This window comes from Lagopus muta, chromosome 2 (assembly GCF_023343835.1).
Source record: "Lagopus muta isolate bLagMut1 chromosome 2, bLagMut1 primary, whole genome shotgun sequence".
Classification (NCBI taxonomy): domain Eukaryota; kingdom Metazoa; phylum Chordata; class Aves; order Galliformes; family Phasianidae; genus Lagopus; species Lagopus muta.
Window position 1 is genome coordinate 43125992 of NC_064434.1, and position 18567 is coordinate 43144558.

General features: G+C 46.4%; 1 protein-coding gene across 1 annotated transcript in view; it reads right to left on the reverse strand.

Moving 5' to 3' along the window:
• SCML4 (Scm polycomb group protein like 4) overlaps positions 1-18567 on the reverse strand; it is a 56610-nt gene that overhangs the window by 30512 nt on the left and 7531 nt on the right. The window contains exons 3-5 of the mRNA XM_048937652.1: positions 6889-7097; positions 3073-3202; positions 796-996 (exon numbers count right to left, since the gene is read on the reverse strand). Coding sequence (XP_048793609.1) covers positions 796-996; positions 3073-3202; positions 6889-7089 — 532 coding nt within the window. The 5' untranslated portion in view covers positions 7090-7097. The remainder of the gene's footprint in view (positions 1-795; positions 997-3072; positions 3203-6888; positions 7098-18567) is intronic.

Consider the following 18567-nt stretch of genomic DNA (forward strand, 5'->3'; position numbering starts at 1 on the left):
AAACGGGACAGCTAGGACAGGCAATGTTAGGGATCATGATAAGGCTTCAAGTGTTTTCCAGTTGTTCACAACCCATAGCATTACAAGATTGCTGAGGTTGGCAGGTACCTCTGCATCTGTCTGATCCAATCCCTGCTTGAGTTTGGACACCCCAGCAGGGCACCCAATCCCATGTCCAGGTGGCTTTATAGACACCTGAGGAAGAGATCCTACAGACTCTAGGCAGCTTGTGCCAGCACTCCATCACTTGCACAGCACAGCACTGCTGTCTGGTGCTTAGAGAGAGCCTCCTGTGCTCCAGTTTGTGCCCACTGGTTCTTGTCCTGGCACTGGACACCACTGAAAAGAACCAAGCTATGTGATCTTTGCACCTTCCCCCCAGGTATTTACAGATATTGATGAGATCCCCCTGAGCCTCCTCTTCTCCATGCTGGGTAGGCCCAGCTCTCTCAGCCTCTCCTCACAGCAGAGGTGCCCCAGTCCCTTCAGCATCTTGGTGCTGCTTTCCAGCTAGATGTCCTGGTGCCTGGGGCTGTTCCTCCCCAGGTGCAGCCTCGCACTTCTCCTTGCTGAACTCCCAGATGATCCTGTCAGCCCCTCTCTGTGCTGTTGGGATACCTCTGGGTGGCAGCATAGCCTCCAGCTGAGTTTGGTGCCATCTGTAAATTTACTGGGGAGGCTCTCTACTGTGTCATCCAGAGCGTTCATGGAGTTGTTAAATGACTGAACCCAGTACCAACCCCTGGGGTACTCCACTTGTTACTGGCCTCCCACCCCTGCACAAAAATGCCATACCTGACACCATCTCTCCTCCATAGCCTTGCTTGATGAGTGAGAAGACAGTCTTTTGCTGAAGCGCACAGTCGATGCAAGCCTGAACAGCCTGCTGCAGGACTGAGGAAGGTCTCTCAGGCCCAAAGTGCTCTGGCAGTTGCTGCACTTTCTTTTGGTCGAGGTACGGCCCCAGATTAGCTTGTTTGTTGATGTAAATGCAGACTGTGGGCACAAAATCTCAACATGGTTATTACAAAAAGGCCCTCAGAGCACCCAGCAAATGCTAGCTTTATGTATTCCTATTAATTTCATGAGCTCTTTCATTCGTGAATCAATGACATTTGTGATGATACAGTCAGGCTTCCCTCTGCTAATTACCCATTGCCGAAGTGAAGTTAGTGAAGCTTGGGCCTTTGCTCATAGTCACAGACAAGGACAAGCTGAGGTCTTTGAGTTCCCACAAATGACCTGTATGTGCCTAGGGTTTGGGCTTTGCAGACCGTCCATGCACCCAGCTGGTGAGAAGAACAGGGGCCCAGGGGGTGAAGGATAGTAATGAGCCAAGGTGTTTCAGCAACAGTTAAACTCTACCTTGAGGCATTTTGTTTTTTTTTTTTTCTTTCTGTGTGTTTTTTGGGCTGGTTTATGGAGATGCCTTTTGAGAAACATTGCTCTGATCTTAGTTTTATGAGACTTTGGCTCAAGCTTTGGCTTCTGGAAGGTGATTTCAGGGGGCTATGCTGTGCTGCAGTGCTACACCATGGGCTGTGGGAGGTTCTTGACCCTCCATGTCCAATCCTTTCTGACCCCCTTTGTCCTGCATGCTGCACCACACCAACGGGACAGTTATTGCCTGCAGCAATATGCAGCCCATAGGGCTCACAAAGGCACATCTGCAAGGGATGTGGGTACATTCCACGAGGTGGAGCAGGAAGTTTTTCTGTGCCATCAGACTTGCTTGCAATAGCCAAAAAATCAGTGTTCTCCCCGTGCTTGTGTAAGCATCTTTAAGCCTGGCTGAGGCTAACCACATCTCAGAGGCACAGACTGGTGCTGTGGTAACTACAGGCGACCGAGACACAGCCTGAAGTCAGGCTAAAGTGAGATGTATTATAATAGCTGGCTGAGTGCACTGGAGCTGTCATCTCTCAGACAATATAACATTATCCTCTGACAGAAATCAGATATGTGACAAAAAAACATCAAGCAATGCGGAGGACATGATGACAGCTGCGTAAAGTTGGAAATAATTTACAGTTTGCATCGCTATAATGAAAATCTAGTGCGACTGTCATAGCACACACTGCCACCACATCCCTCACCCAGCGGCAGAAGGGGCTCAAGCAGTATATCCTGGGTAAACAGGACCATAATAGCCATTGTAATTATTGTTACATGGCACCGTGCACCTTCAAAACGCCAAGCAAGCCAAGGCACAGTGCACCTAGGGACAGCAGCAGCATGTATGGGTTGCAGGATGCTGTCAGGTGAATCTCACCAGGTGCCAAGCCTCACCGGTTCTGCTAGCTTGGGCCTGCCTCTGTCCCTTCATCCCTGCTGTGGCTGGAGCCTTCACGCACCAGCCACATCTTGCAGTGCAGCAGAATGTGAGATGCTGCTTGGTGCTCTGCAGCCTTCATATGTGACAGGATAAATGAGAATAAAATATATTATTGTCGTCACAATGCTTTGTATCATTTTGCTACAAGAGCAGATGGAAAACTTCTCCTCTGTGCATCCCAGCTAAGAAATAATGGGATTTATACGTTTAGTTTAGAACCTAATGTTATCTAATCCATTTCTCTGCTGAAATCTCAGGGTATATCTACTGTCTTGTTGATTTTCTTCTCATTTACAGCAGTTTAAGGCATTGACTTATGTTCCTTCTGCTCTGATAAGTAAGCAAAAAGGAGTAAGACTACCATCAGAAATGACCAGGTTTGCTGTTGCTGTGAGTCATTGGGGTCTAGGTGCTGGTTAACTCCCTCTTTGTCTTTCTCTTCCCATAGAGGCAAGAGATACTCCCTGCTCACATGGTTTTGGGTGTGGTCATTGTGACACAGATGATGGGGACAGTATCAAGCATAAAACGGTGTGTTCATAGGATGCTGATGCCTGCATTTCAAGAAGAATGGGCCCAAAGTCTCTGCCATACCTGGCACTGTCAAAGCATAGTCCTACAGTCTGATCTGGAAGTCCCATTTTCATGAACTGTGCCTGCTCTGGAAAGCACAGAAGCCGGCTGCCAGTTGTGGGATCTGTTCAGCCCCTTGCTGCAGCATGCTTCAGTCCACATACCTGTAAGAGCCTGTGGGGTGGTTGATTTGGGGACAGTGGCTGCGTCCTGTGGAATTGAACTCACATCAGGCTCTGGCGTGCTTCTTGGTGGAGAAATTGGTAGGGGAGTCATCAGGACACGAGACTTCAGCTGCAAAAAAAACCAATTGTGTGGGTAACAAAAACAAACACCAGATATTCCAGTTTCGCTCTGCATGTGTCCCTCCCCAGCAGCTCCCACCTGGGAGCAATTTGCAGCCGCAGGCTGGCAGCTCTACACTGGCAGGAGGCAGGAGCCCACAGCCGGGCTGATTTGCAGCAGGCAGCAACACTTCCAGCTATGGGATGCAAATATTATGCCACCCATGGGGCAGTTATTTACACCTGAGCAAACTGGGCATAACACTCTAACAAATCAGAGTAGTGGCATTTTACAACCTGTTTCATGTGCGTGTAAATAATTCCCAGTGATTCACAACAGGGGAGACATGGGTGTTTTATCCACATCATACTTCAGGGCTAAATTCTGCTCTTGATTATGGGGGTGTAGAACTTCTGTGGATCCAGCAGCACCAGGAGGCTCCTTTGGGTTGGCACCTGTGTAAATAAGCTCAGACCATCGTCCACAGTGTGCTACTACCCAGCAATAAATAACAACTGTTGCAGTTACACCCAGCAATCTTCACGACCCACAGCTTGTCTCTGAGAAGAAAAACAGTGTGAATTTACAGCACAACATCACCATGTATTTTAGGTAGAACTGAAGCCAGACCATTAGCTACAGACCAAAACCTCCAGTAGTCCTGATGGAGAATAGAGGTTATTTGGGATAAAGATTTATGTTGTCCATGATTTATGGTTGCAACCATGTAAAACAAGCATTGCTATGTTAGTGTGACAGTAAGAACGGGAAATGGAGGAAGGGAGAGGGGAGGTTGCTGGGCCTACCACCACCAAAGGGACTTTCTTAGGGAGTTTGGCCCCTTCCTCAGGTAGCGGCTTATCCCAGCAAGGGCTTCACTGTAAGAGGATTTTAGGGTCTCTCTTGATTTCAGTAGCATGGTAGCTAGTACAGGGATGGTATCCATCAAAACAAACAAAACAGCTGTTTCACTTGCACCCTAACTCTTTGTCCCTGTGCTCACAGCTCACTGGCCTCAAGCAGAGGTTGCTGGTGGAGGCAGAGGTTTGTCAGTGCCCAGCAGCTTCTTCCACCTGGTACCTGGTGCTGGGGGCAAGGCAGGCTGCTGTTCAAGAGCTAAGAAAGAGAAGGCAAGTGTTGCCAACACTCAGCAGCTTTCAAGCTCCTTCTTGACATTCTGTTGGTGTAGTGAGAGGTTTACTGCAAATTTAATTGCAACGGTACGTGCTCTTCAGCCTTTGGGTACAGATAAATGCCATATTTATTAGGGGTAGAAGAGACTATGCCTTCATTTGATCAAAATTAAACAATGCCTAATAACAAGAGACAGCATGGTAGCGAACATGGCTAAAATACCTTCTGGGTACCAAAACCCACAGCTGTCCCTGTGTCTCACTAAGTGCTTTAAATTAAAGGTGTCTTTTCTCGGACTGACTTCTCTATCAGAAACCCAATCCGCCAGCTGAATGAGAGCTGGGCAGTAGAGAGCATGTGCAGACGCAAGTGAAAGAAATGGTAAAAAAGAGAGAAAGAGAGATTGGGAAGACAGAGTGAATCTGCCAAAGCACTTTGGGAATTCCTTGCAGTAAGGCTCTCAAGCAGCTTTTGAGTACCAAATGCCATAAACTGACTGAGTACAGCATAAGAGAAAAAAGACAATGGTTGCTTTAGAACACACTGTACAACAACAACCCTGGTCTTATTGACCATGGAAAAGGGACCAGAGGAAGCTTGGGGAGAAAACAAGCATGTCTGCTCGGCAAAGTCACTGTGCATTAGAGGCAGAGACCATGTGGGTTTTCATCTAGTTGATGCAGGCTGTGCGCTGATTTGAGTATTCAACCATGACAGGGATGACTCTGGTGAGCCCTGGGGTTTCTCATATGCCCTGAACACCCACATGGAGCACTCAGCAGAGCTGGTATTTCTGCCATCCTATACAAAAACAGGGAGATAGGCAATGGTATTTCCCAGATACAGCCCTCCCCCCTCCAGGTTCTGCTGCCTGTTACTTGGATGCCCTCTAGCACCGCACACACCCTGCAGCAGCACTGCTCCGGCAGTGCAAGGAGCGGGGCAGATCCTCCCACTACCAGGCGGGGCAGCTGGACAATCTCTTGCTAATGAGATTTAGAATCCTGGGAAGAATTCTGTGCTTAGGAAAAATACAGTGTCTTATTGCTTGTGTGTGCCCCATCCCTGGAGGTTCTCAAGGCCAGGATGGATGGGGCCCTGGGCAGCTGAGCTGGAGGGTGGCAGCCCTGCCCACGGCAGGGGTTGAGGCTGCCTGGGCTTTGAGGTCCCTTCCCACCCAAGGCAGTCTGCGATTCTGTGATTCTCTGGCAAATAGCCAGCATCAGGTACAAAATGATTTTTGGAAAAAGAGCTAGTGAAATTTTATAACTGAATCTGCAAAAAAGAATAAACAGGTGAGTGGAGAAAGGGGCTTTGCTCTGAGGTGAAGCATGGTGACATGTCAGTTAAGGAGGACACAGACATTTGCTTTAATATCTATGAAAACAAGCAATGGGTCATCTGGTTATAAAGAGTATGTGATTAAAAATGTATGGTATTCACATCTTGGTCAAAATAAATTTAAATCTAGGCTGTAAATTCCTAGTTCACTAAAAATTCAGAAGTATTTTTCCATCTGCTCTGTAATAATTCGGCTATCTGGTTGCTATAAAGAATTTGGTTGCCTGCCACTTGGCCACAGTCATTTTTAAAAATGCATTTAAATCTCGTGGCATCTGAAAGTTGTACAATTAGTGAGCTAATTAAATCAAGCTCGAGTTCCCCATCAAAAAGGCAGTCTTTGACTCATGCTCAGATAGAGCATCTCGCTTCAGCTGAGTGCACTGCATACAAAGGCTCCTGCCAGAAAATGTTTCTGTGGTGTACAAATCCTGCAATGTAAAACAATAGCATGGGGCCAGACACCTCAGGGTACAGACCTCAGAACACTGGGCCGTAAATCGTAATGGCATTTCTTGCTGCTAGCTGCCACTCCCCAAGGAATAACATCATCTCGATGGCGGTGCCCAGCTGCCCTGACACTGTGATCCAAAGCACAACGCCATGGCAGCACCATGGCAAATCTGAGCCTTCCTCTCTGATTCTCCTGTGCATAGACTGGTGTTGTGCAAAAGGCTTTCTCACAGGAGGAGGGGTGTGATTGGTGTGGAGCAGAATGTGCGACCATCATCTATTTTTCACGTTACAGATCCATTGCAAATGGATAGACAGGCTGCTGACACACCATGCACAAGGTCAGAGTGAGATCTGGCAAACAACTCAGGGCTCCATTTCACCACATCTCCACAGTGTTATTACATCAGAATTGAACAGTTTTAATCCAAAGGGCCTACAAGTGACCCAGCATCACTGATATCAGCATTGGTAACTGCAAGTGACTGAAGTAAATCAATTCAGATGTTTCCATCCTGAAGTTTTAATTTAATACTGAAGTAAACAATACTTTCTCAGTATTTTCATATGCCAAGTTTTTTAAAAAAAAAAACAAAACTAGAAACATTCTATTTTTTTAATAGGGTGGAAGAGGAAGTGGTTCTTCTTTCTTTCTCCCCCCAGCACTTGCACAGTTGCCTCCTTTCCTGCATTTCCCCTGAAATCCTAGGACAAAACTTATTACAAACAACAGGAGGGGAAGAAGAGTGTGAAAAACACATATCTACCTTGTGTCCGGGCTTCCTCCCTCTCTTCTTTGGGATCTTTACGACTGGCAGAGCCCCGCTGGGTGCAGAGAATAGGCTTTGGACGGTCACCTTGATGGGTGCAGGCTGCAACGGGGGCCGGCCTCGCTTCCTCCCTGCAATGCGGGGGGATGGCATGGCTGTGGGGTCCTGGAGGGTGGGCAGGGGCGGAGAGTGGCTCATCCCAGGAGCTGTGGGTCAGCCAGGAGCAGGGAGAAAGAAGAAAAGAGCTTTCTACTCAATTTTTCATTTCATGGCTTTTCCGAGCACACCGAGCAGTAGCACATTTCCTCACACTGTCATTTTGTCTTTTACTGTGGACCATAAAGCAACAACGAATATGCTACAGGCATCCACCCATCGTGCAATTCACTGACCACATTCAACTCTTACTCCTCCAAAATGAGACCAGTCTGCAGGCATGCCCATTCCTCCCCACTGACCGTGAGTACAGTGCAGGGAGTTGCATCAGGTGGCAAGGTCTCTATTGCAGGTGGCTAACAGTGAATTCCACAGTGGCATCCTTACCCTGCATCCTGCAGATGAGCTGATGAAGGCACTTTCTTGCACCCGTTAGGATCACTGAGCGCTATCCCATGGCCTTTAAAAAGCACCTCAATGTCTCTGTTGAGTCCTCATTTTGCCAGTGTCAGAGATTTGGTGGCCAACCGGCTCAAGTAGTGAGCAACCCACTCGGTGCAGAATGTTCCCACCCCGCTTACAGTGGCATACTCTCCTGCAGTCCCTTCCAACCTGCATTTTTCTACAACCCACTGATTCTGCAGCTCCTTCCTCACCTTGGAAGCACTGCCCACATCAAACAGGCCTCCCTCCCATCTCACAAAGCACAGCCTTCCCGAACAGAGAGGCAGAGCTGGACCGCCAGGCTGCCGGCATAAAGTAGGAGGATTGCCAAACATTTACTCTCTGCAATTTTATAGCATCTGTTACCGCGCATGCTAGTAGTGGGCTTTTGGATGTACTCCATCAAAAGCTGTTATTTCATCACAACTTCGTGCAGCTGATGAAGTTGAACAGGGGTAATGGAGTGGAATCTGGTCCATTTCCCTCTGTCCAAGTTTTAATAAAGAAAACAAATATACAACTATACACAGAGAATCAAGGGAACACACAGCATTCTTCATAGCTTCTGGCAAGGGTCATGTGCTAACAAAGGTCAATAAAAAACCCATGCAGAAATAGCTTTTTGAATGTTGTTTTTTGCAGGCATCTGCTTTCCTGAGCGTGGGCAGAATGCTAACCCCGGCCCCAGCCGGCATACATTGCTAGGCATAAGGGCATAAGCAATTCTCATGCTTTTCTGATAAGCCTTGCTATGGCTGACGTTTTCAATTTCATGCTCCCCCAGGCCAGTGATAACAGAAGACTCCTTGCTTTACATTTTTACAGAGCTGACTCCTGGCCCTCTCGCTTATGGAGAAAAGACTGAAGATGTGGTCCCAGTGCATCCTTGATGCTCAAAAGAAACAGAGAGCAAGCAGAGGTTTGTTCATTACTACAAACAACTACAGATTTCTACAAAATCTCCAAACTACAAATTCAAATCTAGTAATTTCAGAAGCTGAAATGATCAGACTGAGCAGAGCTGACGTTGCTGACAGTGAAATGAGGCTGTGCTACTGCGTGGTGCAAAGGGGCTGCCTGGCGAGGAGTGTCTGCTGCTGGGGATCCCCTGCCTCGGGGGTAAATAGGTTCTGCCTGGTCAGAACTTGGAAAGCACAGCTCACAGACAGCTAGCTCTCTCCTCTGGTCTTATCCACTCTGCAGTTTACAGAATCAGTTGCTGCACGAGCAAAAATAGAGAGCTCCCAAGCCCAATCCCCAGTAAATACATTTATTTGAAATATATTAGAAACAGATTTTTTAAATAACATTAGGGCTATCTGCTCAGCTTAGGCAGATCCATTACATATGACATATGAGTTGTCATTTGAATATACAGTTTCCAGTCTTTAATGTCAACTGCCTAAAACTGGGTGTACAGCATCAGGTCAGAGTGAGCGCTACACGACAAAGCTGCCACCTTGTACCACACTGTCCAAGGACACTGTGGTTGCATCCTCCACTTATGCTCAACCAGCTCAGGAGCCACCTGAAAGCCCACTGAAAATGTCTGATTTTTACTGAATAGAAGTCTGGTGTGTCTGTGAAGAGTGTAGTTTCAGGGTTAAAAGCATCAGGCTTACCACAGCAGGAGTCAAATGGAAGGGCTGATTCTATCCTGAGCATCACTGCTTTCCTTCTATCTACAGCAGCATGCATCCTCCTCCCTGTAGTGCTCTCTGAGTGACATCCTCTGTGTCTCTTCCCTCTCCCAAAACATGGTGTCTCCAGGATGCCATGTTACAGGGCAGGGGGCTGGGCTGGGTAGCAAAATGTGATGCTGGATGTGGCAGCTTGGCAGAGCCCTGGAGGAGCAGTGGTACCCACACCAGTGCCAGGCTGGGAGCCAGCAAGATGTGAGACATGGGACAAGGATCTGCACTGGATGCTGCACTTTGCATTGCAGTTGCTGTGGTCTTATTTGGTGGTGACAGGTGGTTTGGTGGCACCCCAGAACTCAGAGAGGTGACAGCCCCCAAAGATGACCAAAAGAATTTCTTTGAGTAAAATGTCGCTTTCTTTTTAGAACCAATGAGACATTAAACACGTGGCTGTCAGCACACACTAGATATTAGCAGTCACTCTATTTTGTCCCCTGTCCTCTAAACTTGAGATATGTGACACTGTCTATCAGCAAAACCTCTTAAGCCCCTTCCCACATGTGCCAGCATATAGGAGCCAACAGGACCATGCATGAAATAACCTCAGTGTAAAGTACATAAATAAACAAAACAAAGACAAAAAAAACAGAGGCAGTATAGAAACTACTGTTACTGCACCAGCCATGGCTTGGCTCTCCTTTCCTTTATGCTTCAGGAAATATAAGAACATTTTTGGTGGCATTTACTGTGTTACACTGCTGCAGATGCTGGAAGACAAGTGTGCTCCCCAGCAGTGAGGAAAAAGAATAATGATGCTCAGCCCTCAGCTCAGCTCCCGAAAAGCTTGCTGTCGTAGGGAACTTGATGACACTTAAAGGTGAATCCAAGGAAGAAAATTACAGGCTGTTAACAGACACCTCCCTCATTCAGGGAATAGCTGTGGCATAAATAATTGGGGACAGTATGTGGGGAAGAAATCTGCAGCTCTTTGCCCTGTCCTTGTACCCTTCCTAAGGCAGAAGCTTTGGACAGCCCTCACCATGGTGAAGCTTCAGACTGACCCGAGTCTACCACTTTCCTTTCCTCAGTTTAAAATAACAGCAGGAAACTGTTTTACATGTACAGCTTCTCTTCACTTAATGAGGGCTAGGCGCAGAGTAACCTTCCCTTATCCTCACAAACGATATGGTCTGCTGATTTTATTTCCAGCCCTGCCTCCCACGTTGCCCCTTCAGGTGCTGGAGAGCAGGCACAGAGAGGGGAGTGCTGCAGGAAGAGTGATGCCTTGCCCATCTGGGCAGGCAGGGATATGTGGGGACCCCAAGCAGCTCCACACGCACAGCAGGACATTTCCAAAAGCCCATGCTTTGTGCCATGCTTGCCCTGCATCATGTGTTGGTATATTTGCTCTGAGACTGGCAACACTGCGCTGGTGGATGCAGCTGATAGCAGAGGGAGCTACAGTGTATTTCCTCCTAAGCTGAGGATTTTTGATGGACTGCAAGGATCTGTTCTTAATAAAAACAAATGCCTGTAATAAATGCAGCTTTTAACCTACACTCCAGTAACTGCAAGGGAGTAAAAATATCACATAAAATTTTATATCAGTAATTCCAGATCATGATCATTTAAATTTGGCTTACACCAAGTCTTATGCAAACCTGTGCATGGGCTGGCATTAGGGAACGAGGGAACTGTACATGTGTTAATCCAAAGCAAGGTGCAGAAGTGAGTTGAGCAGGAAAGGTGTCAATTTCACAGCAGCTGAAGGAGAATCCCCTTCATTCCCAGTGAAGACACTGGTCCCAGTTGTAGGGACCCAGGAATCCCAGGTCCTGGAATTCCTGACAGCACCCGCAGGTCTGCCTTTGACTCCTGCCTTCTGCACATCTCCCAGGCCTACATTACCAACATTTGTGTGTGGAAAAGATAAACTTTTCATAAGCTTGTGTGGACTTCCTTCAGCTGTTGCTCAGGAAAGCACAGCCTGCAGGGGAATACTGCATTATTAAATGGAAGGAAGATGATATTCTTCAGCCAGTGACAGGACTGTTTTTCCTTCCTTCCCTACATGCAGCTGTGCTGCCCTTGCACAGTGATCATCTGGAGATGACAGCCTGTGTGGTGGGTGAGTAATACGAGAAGCATTGCTTGAGCTGGAAGCAAAGCTTATACCTGTGTGCTCCTTCTAGATAGTATTTGGGGACATGAGGCACTACACTCCTCTTAATTTGAATATCAAAGCAGCACAGCTTCATACATGAGAGGTCTCTAGTGAAGCAGGCAGTAGAACTTTTTTGCAAATAAAGGCATTGAACCAATATTGTCTTCCTGTCAGGATGTGGTTGCCTAATGTCACTGTATGGATGGCACCCATCTCACCACTGCTTTAAGAAAGAACAAGATAATGTCCAGCTGTGGCATGCAGTTCTTTAAGCGTGGCTTCCCTCTATTCTTACAATGGCCTTGGGGACAGAAGCAAGAGGAAACTGCTTCTCTGAAGGGCCGCCCTGCCCATTTTGACCAAAGAAAGAGAATTTCTGTCTGTAAATCTTGAGACTGTTCAGTCAACAGGATTTGAGTAGAAATACCCATTTCAAACCAATCATTACAGATACAAAAACCACATCTGTGCTGGCTGTGGGAATCAAGAATGAGATTCACTACTCCTAGTTTCAAACCTTAGTCAATTGCCTCAGCATAGGTACCTCCTGTCATTTCAGATCTTTCAGATGCTGTGTCACATCTGCCAAAATTTCTTGGGCACTCCAGGTCACCTCAGATAGCACTAGAAGACTCTTAGGCAACCAGATTTAGCTTTAGGGGAGATTTCAATGAAAGATTACACCCATATGCCTACATTCAGACAGTTATCCAAAAGTACCTCCACATGGTCTGGATGTGTGACCTCCAAAGATACCAGCTAACCAGATGTGGATGTACTTTATGATGGGCTCAGTGGCTCTAGGGTCCACATGCCAGGTCCAATCTGATGATCATGGGAACTTCATTATGGACATCAGTATATGGAACTAAACTAATTTCTAATAGTTTGGGGTCTGACTTGTCTATTTTTGACCCAATGTTAGGATGAGGTTAACACTTATTTCTTATGTTAATAAAAGGACACTTTTTTCCTGCTGGGAACCACTCTTGGGGACACTGATCTTTAGACATTGAAAAGAAATAATTGTGAGTACTTCCTCCCTACATAGAAGTGCTACTGCAGAAACTAAGAAGACACAAAGATGAATGAATGTGCTTTTGTTCTAGGCTGTAAAAACATGGCTTTCTAATGAGCTGTAATCTTCTGTTAGATAATTTTCTCCCTGCAGCACAGCGGAGATTTAACTCTCTCCAATAGAACTGAAAGTGGCAGCAGCATCCAGAACAGCATACACCAGCATCCATCACTGCCTACACACTGTCTACCTTGCCCCAGAGCCATCATCTCAGTCAGAGAGGCAAAGGGAGAATGGCAGTGCTGGAGAGGGCGAGATAGGAAACATTTCCTTCAGCACAGTCATTTTGAGCCTGAGACACACCTGGCAAAGACAAGGTGTGCGTTCTACTTTCCTGCAGGGTAAGAGTTGATGTAACCACAAACTCATTCATATTCATTTGAACCTGTTAACTCATTTCAAGCAGACCAGATAGGGCACAAGAAGAAAGGGTGAAATGTTTTGTAGGCTTGGTAGAAATATGGAACTGGTAGAGATGTGAGACTCACTTTTGCAGGTCCCCAGTTTTGGCTATCTGTCTTATGAGATGCCAGAATATTCACGCAAGTGAGAGCAGAAGACCTTTGTTAATTGCTCCACGTTCATGCTTCTTGCCTGCTTTGCACCAGCTAGCCTAGACATGACTGGCATGCTGCTGTCTGGCTGCCTAACATCTCTGGAAAATGGCATTTCTCTTTGCATCTAGCTTCTTACCTACACATCACTCCCGGAAATGCTGCAGGTTACACTGCAAGGGCAATCACTTTACTAAAAAATTTGCCAACAGATCCACATCAAACAAGAAAATACCTTTTCAGCTCTGCATTTAAAATTATCCCCAAGCATGCCCAAGCACAGCAGAAAGGCAGCAACATCTCTGTCACAGGTGCTTTGCTGGCTGCTTACACGTGTGGCTGGCAGCTAGGGTGGGAGAACATCTAGCACAGCACAAGCAGCAGCTGGTGATGCACCCTGCCCTCACCTCCTCTTTTCTGGGTGCCTCAGCAAAGGAATAGGAGTGGGTAGGGCAGGGCACTGGCTTCTTCAAAACCCAGACAGTGTCGATGGTGTCTGCTCCTTTCCTTGTTAGTAAGAGCAAAAGAAAGAAAAAGAAGAAGAAAAAAAGATTCCCAGTGTTATCTTACAGGCTGCTTTTTTTTTTTAAAGTTAATTCCATGATAGTGACAGTGCTGTCCTTGAGGAGGTACCCTTTGAAGTATAGCACCCTGGTGACAGCAGGTAGAGCCATGCTGCCTGCTCACTCAGGTTTGCTAAATGAGCCAGAAGAAAACCCTGAAAACCCTCGCAAGAATGGGACCCCCAGGAGCGGCCGAGGCTGGCCTCGCCTCCTCAGCTCACCTTTCTTCATTTGGCCTGACATTTTTGTTGCAGACTAGTAGCCTGTGGTAGAGGATTGAGGAAATGAGACTTCACAGAGAGCGAGTGAGCATGAGCAGAGAGCATGGGAGGGAGGACTGGAAAGTGGAGGTGAGGTGGCCTTCTGGCTCTTGTGAGATAGGGTGCAGTTAGCAAAACCGCTTCTGGTAGTGTAGAGAGGCAAAAGGTAAAACAGACCCTCAGTCTGCCACCTCAGCAGTCTGCAGGAGCTCCTTTTGTAGACCTCTTACAGTAGTTCTTTATGATTTACAGGATAAGCTTTCAGCAAAATAACCCTGCCCCACCCTCTGGATGTGCAGAAGTGCCGTTCTGTTTCAGTAAAAGCAGCCTTTTAAATTCTTCTCCACAGATATCCTGACGGTGGCCATGTGTAGGCTGCTGGTGAAGCAGGCCAGGAGCTGTGCAAAGCTCCCTGTGCAAGCTCAGAGGAGAAGGATGGAAAGCTGAGGTGGAGGGCAGGGCATCTTAAGATTATTTGTTACTATGATACAAGTAGCTGCTCCTGCAGGCTTGCAGTTTCAGGAGTGATGTTGGCCCACCCTTCCTGTCAGTCTACCTCCGCTTTGTCTCTTTCCTTCCCTACCTGTGCTCCCCATCTCGCTGATAGGCTGCAAAGCTTCCTAAGGAGGAAAGCTCTTATCCACCACCTCCTTCCACTCGGGAGGCCAATGGGATGCAGCATCTCTGAGGGCATAGAGAAGTGAAATTGAGAGCTGCCACCCTTCCTGCCTACAACTGGATGAAAATACCATCTGTGAGGTCTCTGCATGCATCCCTGTTGCCCTGCACCTGGCTGCCTTCAGTCCAGGACCAAGCAGCTTTCCCAGGGATTAACAGGATATAGAGTACATTTCTCCCTTCTTTGCAAACTGCCAAGCATGATTTCCAACAACAGAATCCTCCAGCTTGTGTTTCCTCAGCTGAAACTGTGGATACTGGAGATGCAAAGATGCCTAGTAAGTTTTTAACCAATTAGGTGATGCTGAAGTAAATCTTTTATTACATACATGAGTGTCCGTAGCCCTGATAGGACCTCAACCCACAAAACCAGAGATGAGTGATTCTGAACAAGAAGCAATTAAATTTAAATTGGGATTCGTATTTTAGCAGTTCCTGCTTCACATATTCGGTCAAGCAGAGCTGGTTCAGACATTCTGGTTTCTGATCATACATTTTCCCCTTGTGATGTGCAAGTTGCTTTCTAGAAGTCCCCTCCTGCCATTAGCTCTGTTACCAGGGAACTCGCACGGTTAACAAGCTAACCCTCCTTGAACTGAAGGCACACAAAGCAATCTTATTTATCTACAACCTTCAGACTAGCAAAGAAAGCACCAACTTCTCTTTTGAAAGCAGTTACTTTCTTTCTCATCTTCTGTGTCTCACACAGAAGCCAGAAGCTTTCATCACCGTTAAGCCACAGAAGACCCCTTCTGCTCTTTGTTAAATGTTCAGGGGCAAAGATTTGGAACAAATGAATGTGAAATGAGCAACATTTATATTATTGCCATTTCAGTTCTCCAACTGAGTCTGTAATTGGCTGATACTCATATTTTTTCCCTCTTGCTCATCTGGCAGTACTCTGGCCTCTTCTTTTATAGCTGCTTGCCATTTTTTTTTTTCCCCCTAATTTTCTGCAGGTTCTGCATTTATGGGACATCCTCAAGCAGTTTCTGCAGTGAATGGATAAGCCTCACAAAGCTCATTTCCAAGAAGGATCCAGATACCTAGATGATTTCCCTGAAATGCTTCCAGTGTTTTATTGAACCAGCTGTACGTTGCCTTTCCCACAGGAAAAGGAGTTTGATATTCATGTTGAGCTGGAAGAAGGACTTAGAGAAGGTCAGTGCATTGAGATGGAGGGAGATGGTCAGGGAGAAGAGGCAATGCCCCACACACCTCATTTGCCTTCTCACCATACAGAATCCCTCTTGAGTGCATGTGCCACAGGATGTGATAAGGAGGGATTTTGTACAAATTTCTGTAGAGGTGATGGACAAGAATAAGCAGAAATAGACAGCAGAGAGAAAGTCTCGCCAGTGTGATACAAACACACAGATGTGTGAGGGTTCAGGATGCTTCTCCCAGTTTGCCTGGTGAACACTGCAATGAGATGGTTCAGAGTTTTTGTAAAAGGCAATGTACAAAAATTATTCTTTTTTAAGAAACCATTTTACAGGAAAGCACATGGTACAACAAAACATTGTCAGAGAAGTTTCCTTGCTGGAAAGCAGTAACAGGTGGCCTCACAGGGGAGCTCTTGTGATGAATTGGTCTTTGAAGGCAAATGTAACAAATGCAAAGTCCTGGCTTCTCATGGTCTGCTGTCACAGCTGCCTGGAAGACGTGTATCCCATACAGAGGTGAATGTAACCCTGGTATTGCCCTCCCCTGTCAGCTTCACCCTTGCTCAAGGCACAGGTATTCCCTTCCTCTCACTAGCATCTGAGATCAGCAGCAGGTCTTTCTATGAGAGTGCTTTCAGCCTAGTCCTGAACTGCAGGAACACGGCTTATGAATGTTTAATTAATCGCAGAAGAGTTTGGAAACAAATGCCAGCAGTTCTCGCCTGGAACTCGCCTGGCTGTCAACCAGCGAGGCAGGAACTGATCCCTGAAATAATCTGGAATTAGCAGGAAAAGAGTCATAGGCACAAAGGCTTCAGTCAATTTGGAAAACTCCCTCTTTCCCCAACTCCAGCAGACCTCCAGCAGTGTAGTAAGAAATGCAAGCAAATTTTATAGTGGAAAAGAGAAAATTGCTTTGATGGTGTGCTTGGTGTGGCCTGGCAGTTCTCTTCTGGCATTACTGCCTCCCAGGCTACTCTAGGTATTTCTTTATTGCTCACATACTGTCCTCTTCAATTACTCTAGCAAACAAATTCATTTTCAGCACAGAGGTAGCCCCAACCCTGGGTACACCCTCATCATTCCCTGCTTTGCTGAGACTGGAACTTCCATGCTTCCCTCCTTGTCTGAACATGTCTGCAGGGCTAATATATCCATACTGCAAAAATAAGTGGGAAACCTCTGCCCGTTAAAATTTGCTTTACAGGAAGCCTGAACACTATAGAAGCAATCCTCTCCTTCCTCTGTTTCACACTAATTACACCCACCCATGCACACAGCAGCACATTTAGTTTACACTAATTATGCTGCATTGCAGCAAAACTCACTAAATGTCCATGCTCCCTGACATCAGCCCAATAGGCAAGTGACAGTAGCAAGAGCCAGCCAGCAAGAGCCACCACAAGACACCAGGAACCACTGGCCACTGGACTAAGATGGGATGGGCACAGCTGTGGCACAGAGTGGAAGACTGAGCTGTGAGAAATGTGCTTGTGTCTCGGAGGAGCTGATGGATGCCCCAGGAAATAAAATTGATCCCCTAAATCTGAGGAAGTGATATTACAAAAGTCAATAGGGAAATATCTTTTCTTAGATGCAGGGCAGGAATTTCACTCATTTCTCACATGAAGTTATCCTTACTCCTCAGGGACCTTCTGCACTTTTATATTACATTTTGAGCAATAATACTTATAAAAGATCCATGCCTTTCTGGCATTAACTGGAGTAGTTCTTAGGTTTCTGCCTTTAGGGACTTCAGGAACCACAGCTTCTGAAGATGCTCCAAGCTTTCATTTCCATACACAGGAGACATGTTTTTATTCAAACCACATTTTAACATTGGAATCGATGACATAAATAAAAGGATACTTATTTAATCATTATGTTCAGAAACAACAACCGAAAAAACAATGTGCATCACTGCTACAGACCAAACAGTCCCTGCTGCCACCACTTCTCTTGTGAGAGGAAAAACTCTGATGCAGCCCAAATCCTTGCCTAAAACTCAGATGGGTTCAGAAGGGAAACCAGAGCCTTCCAACACATCTGGAGCAGAAATATGCTGGGAAGCTGCAAAGCATCCCAGAGCTCAGATCGTGGGAATGTGGTGGGCAGGTCAGTGGGGCTGGGTGAGTGGGGCTGGACAGTAAGGCCTACTAGCTGCAGATTGTCACTACAGCACAGAATTGCATTTGCCACAGTGAATGATACCTATAAATCATTTTTAAACAAACACACTACTCTCACCTTTCAGAACTGTTTTGGCACACTTCCCCCCTACAATAAGCCACCATATCCTATTTTCCATATAATTTGCAGACTGTATTTGGCAGCAATCCTCCATTCATCACCTAAACACTTTAAACTGAGAATAAAAATGCTGCAGCTGACTTGCATGTCACTGTGTGTATACCTTGGGCAATACACTGCAAAACTGGACTGATGGGATGCCTGCTTAGCACACAAGAGATGAAAGATATTATAGGATGAACTTCCAGTGAGTTTGACCTTGTAAGTGCCAACACTAGCTGCAGAGAGCAACGGAAGGCAAATATGCTGTTGCTGTCCACTTTAAGCCTCCACAAGAGTAGTTTGGGACTGGAGAAGAGTGCATATGGAGCATTCACACCCGCACAGAGTGCTTTTTCTCCATGACACATTGTTTAGTGGTTCTTGAGATACCATTATTGTAATTTTTAATATGTCTGTTTCACAAAGTTGCCAACAAAGGTCCAACGTAGGATGGCAAAGTCTTCCACTCCTGGCTACATTTCTTCTCACTTATTGGGACAGCAGTGTAAGCAGTGAAGACAACAGCTCACAGCTCCACAGAAGTGCCTGAAGCTGCTGAGGAAGAAGTGTCTGTACAGTCAGATTCAGGCATGCAGCATCCCTGATGCTGGCAAATCAACCACTCATGTCACGTTCTGACTTAGGACTGAGGTTTTCAAACTCGGTGGCAATGGGTGCTGG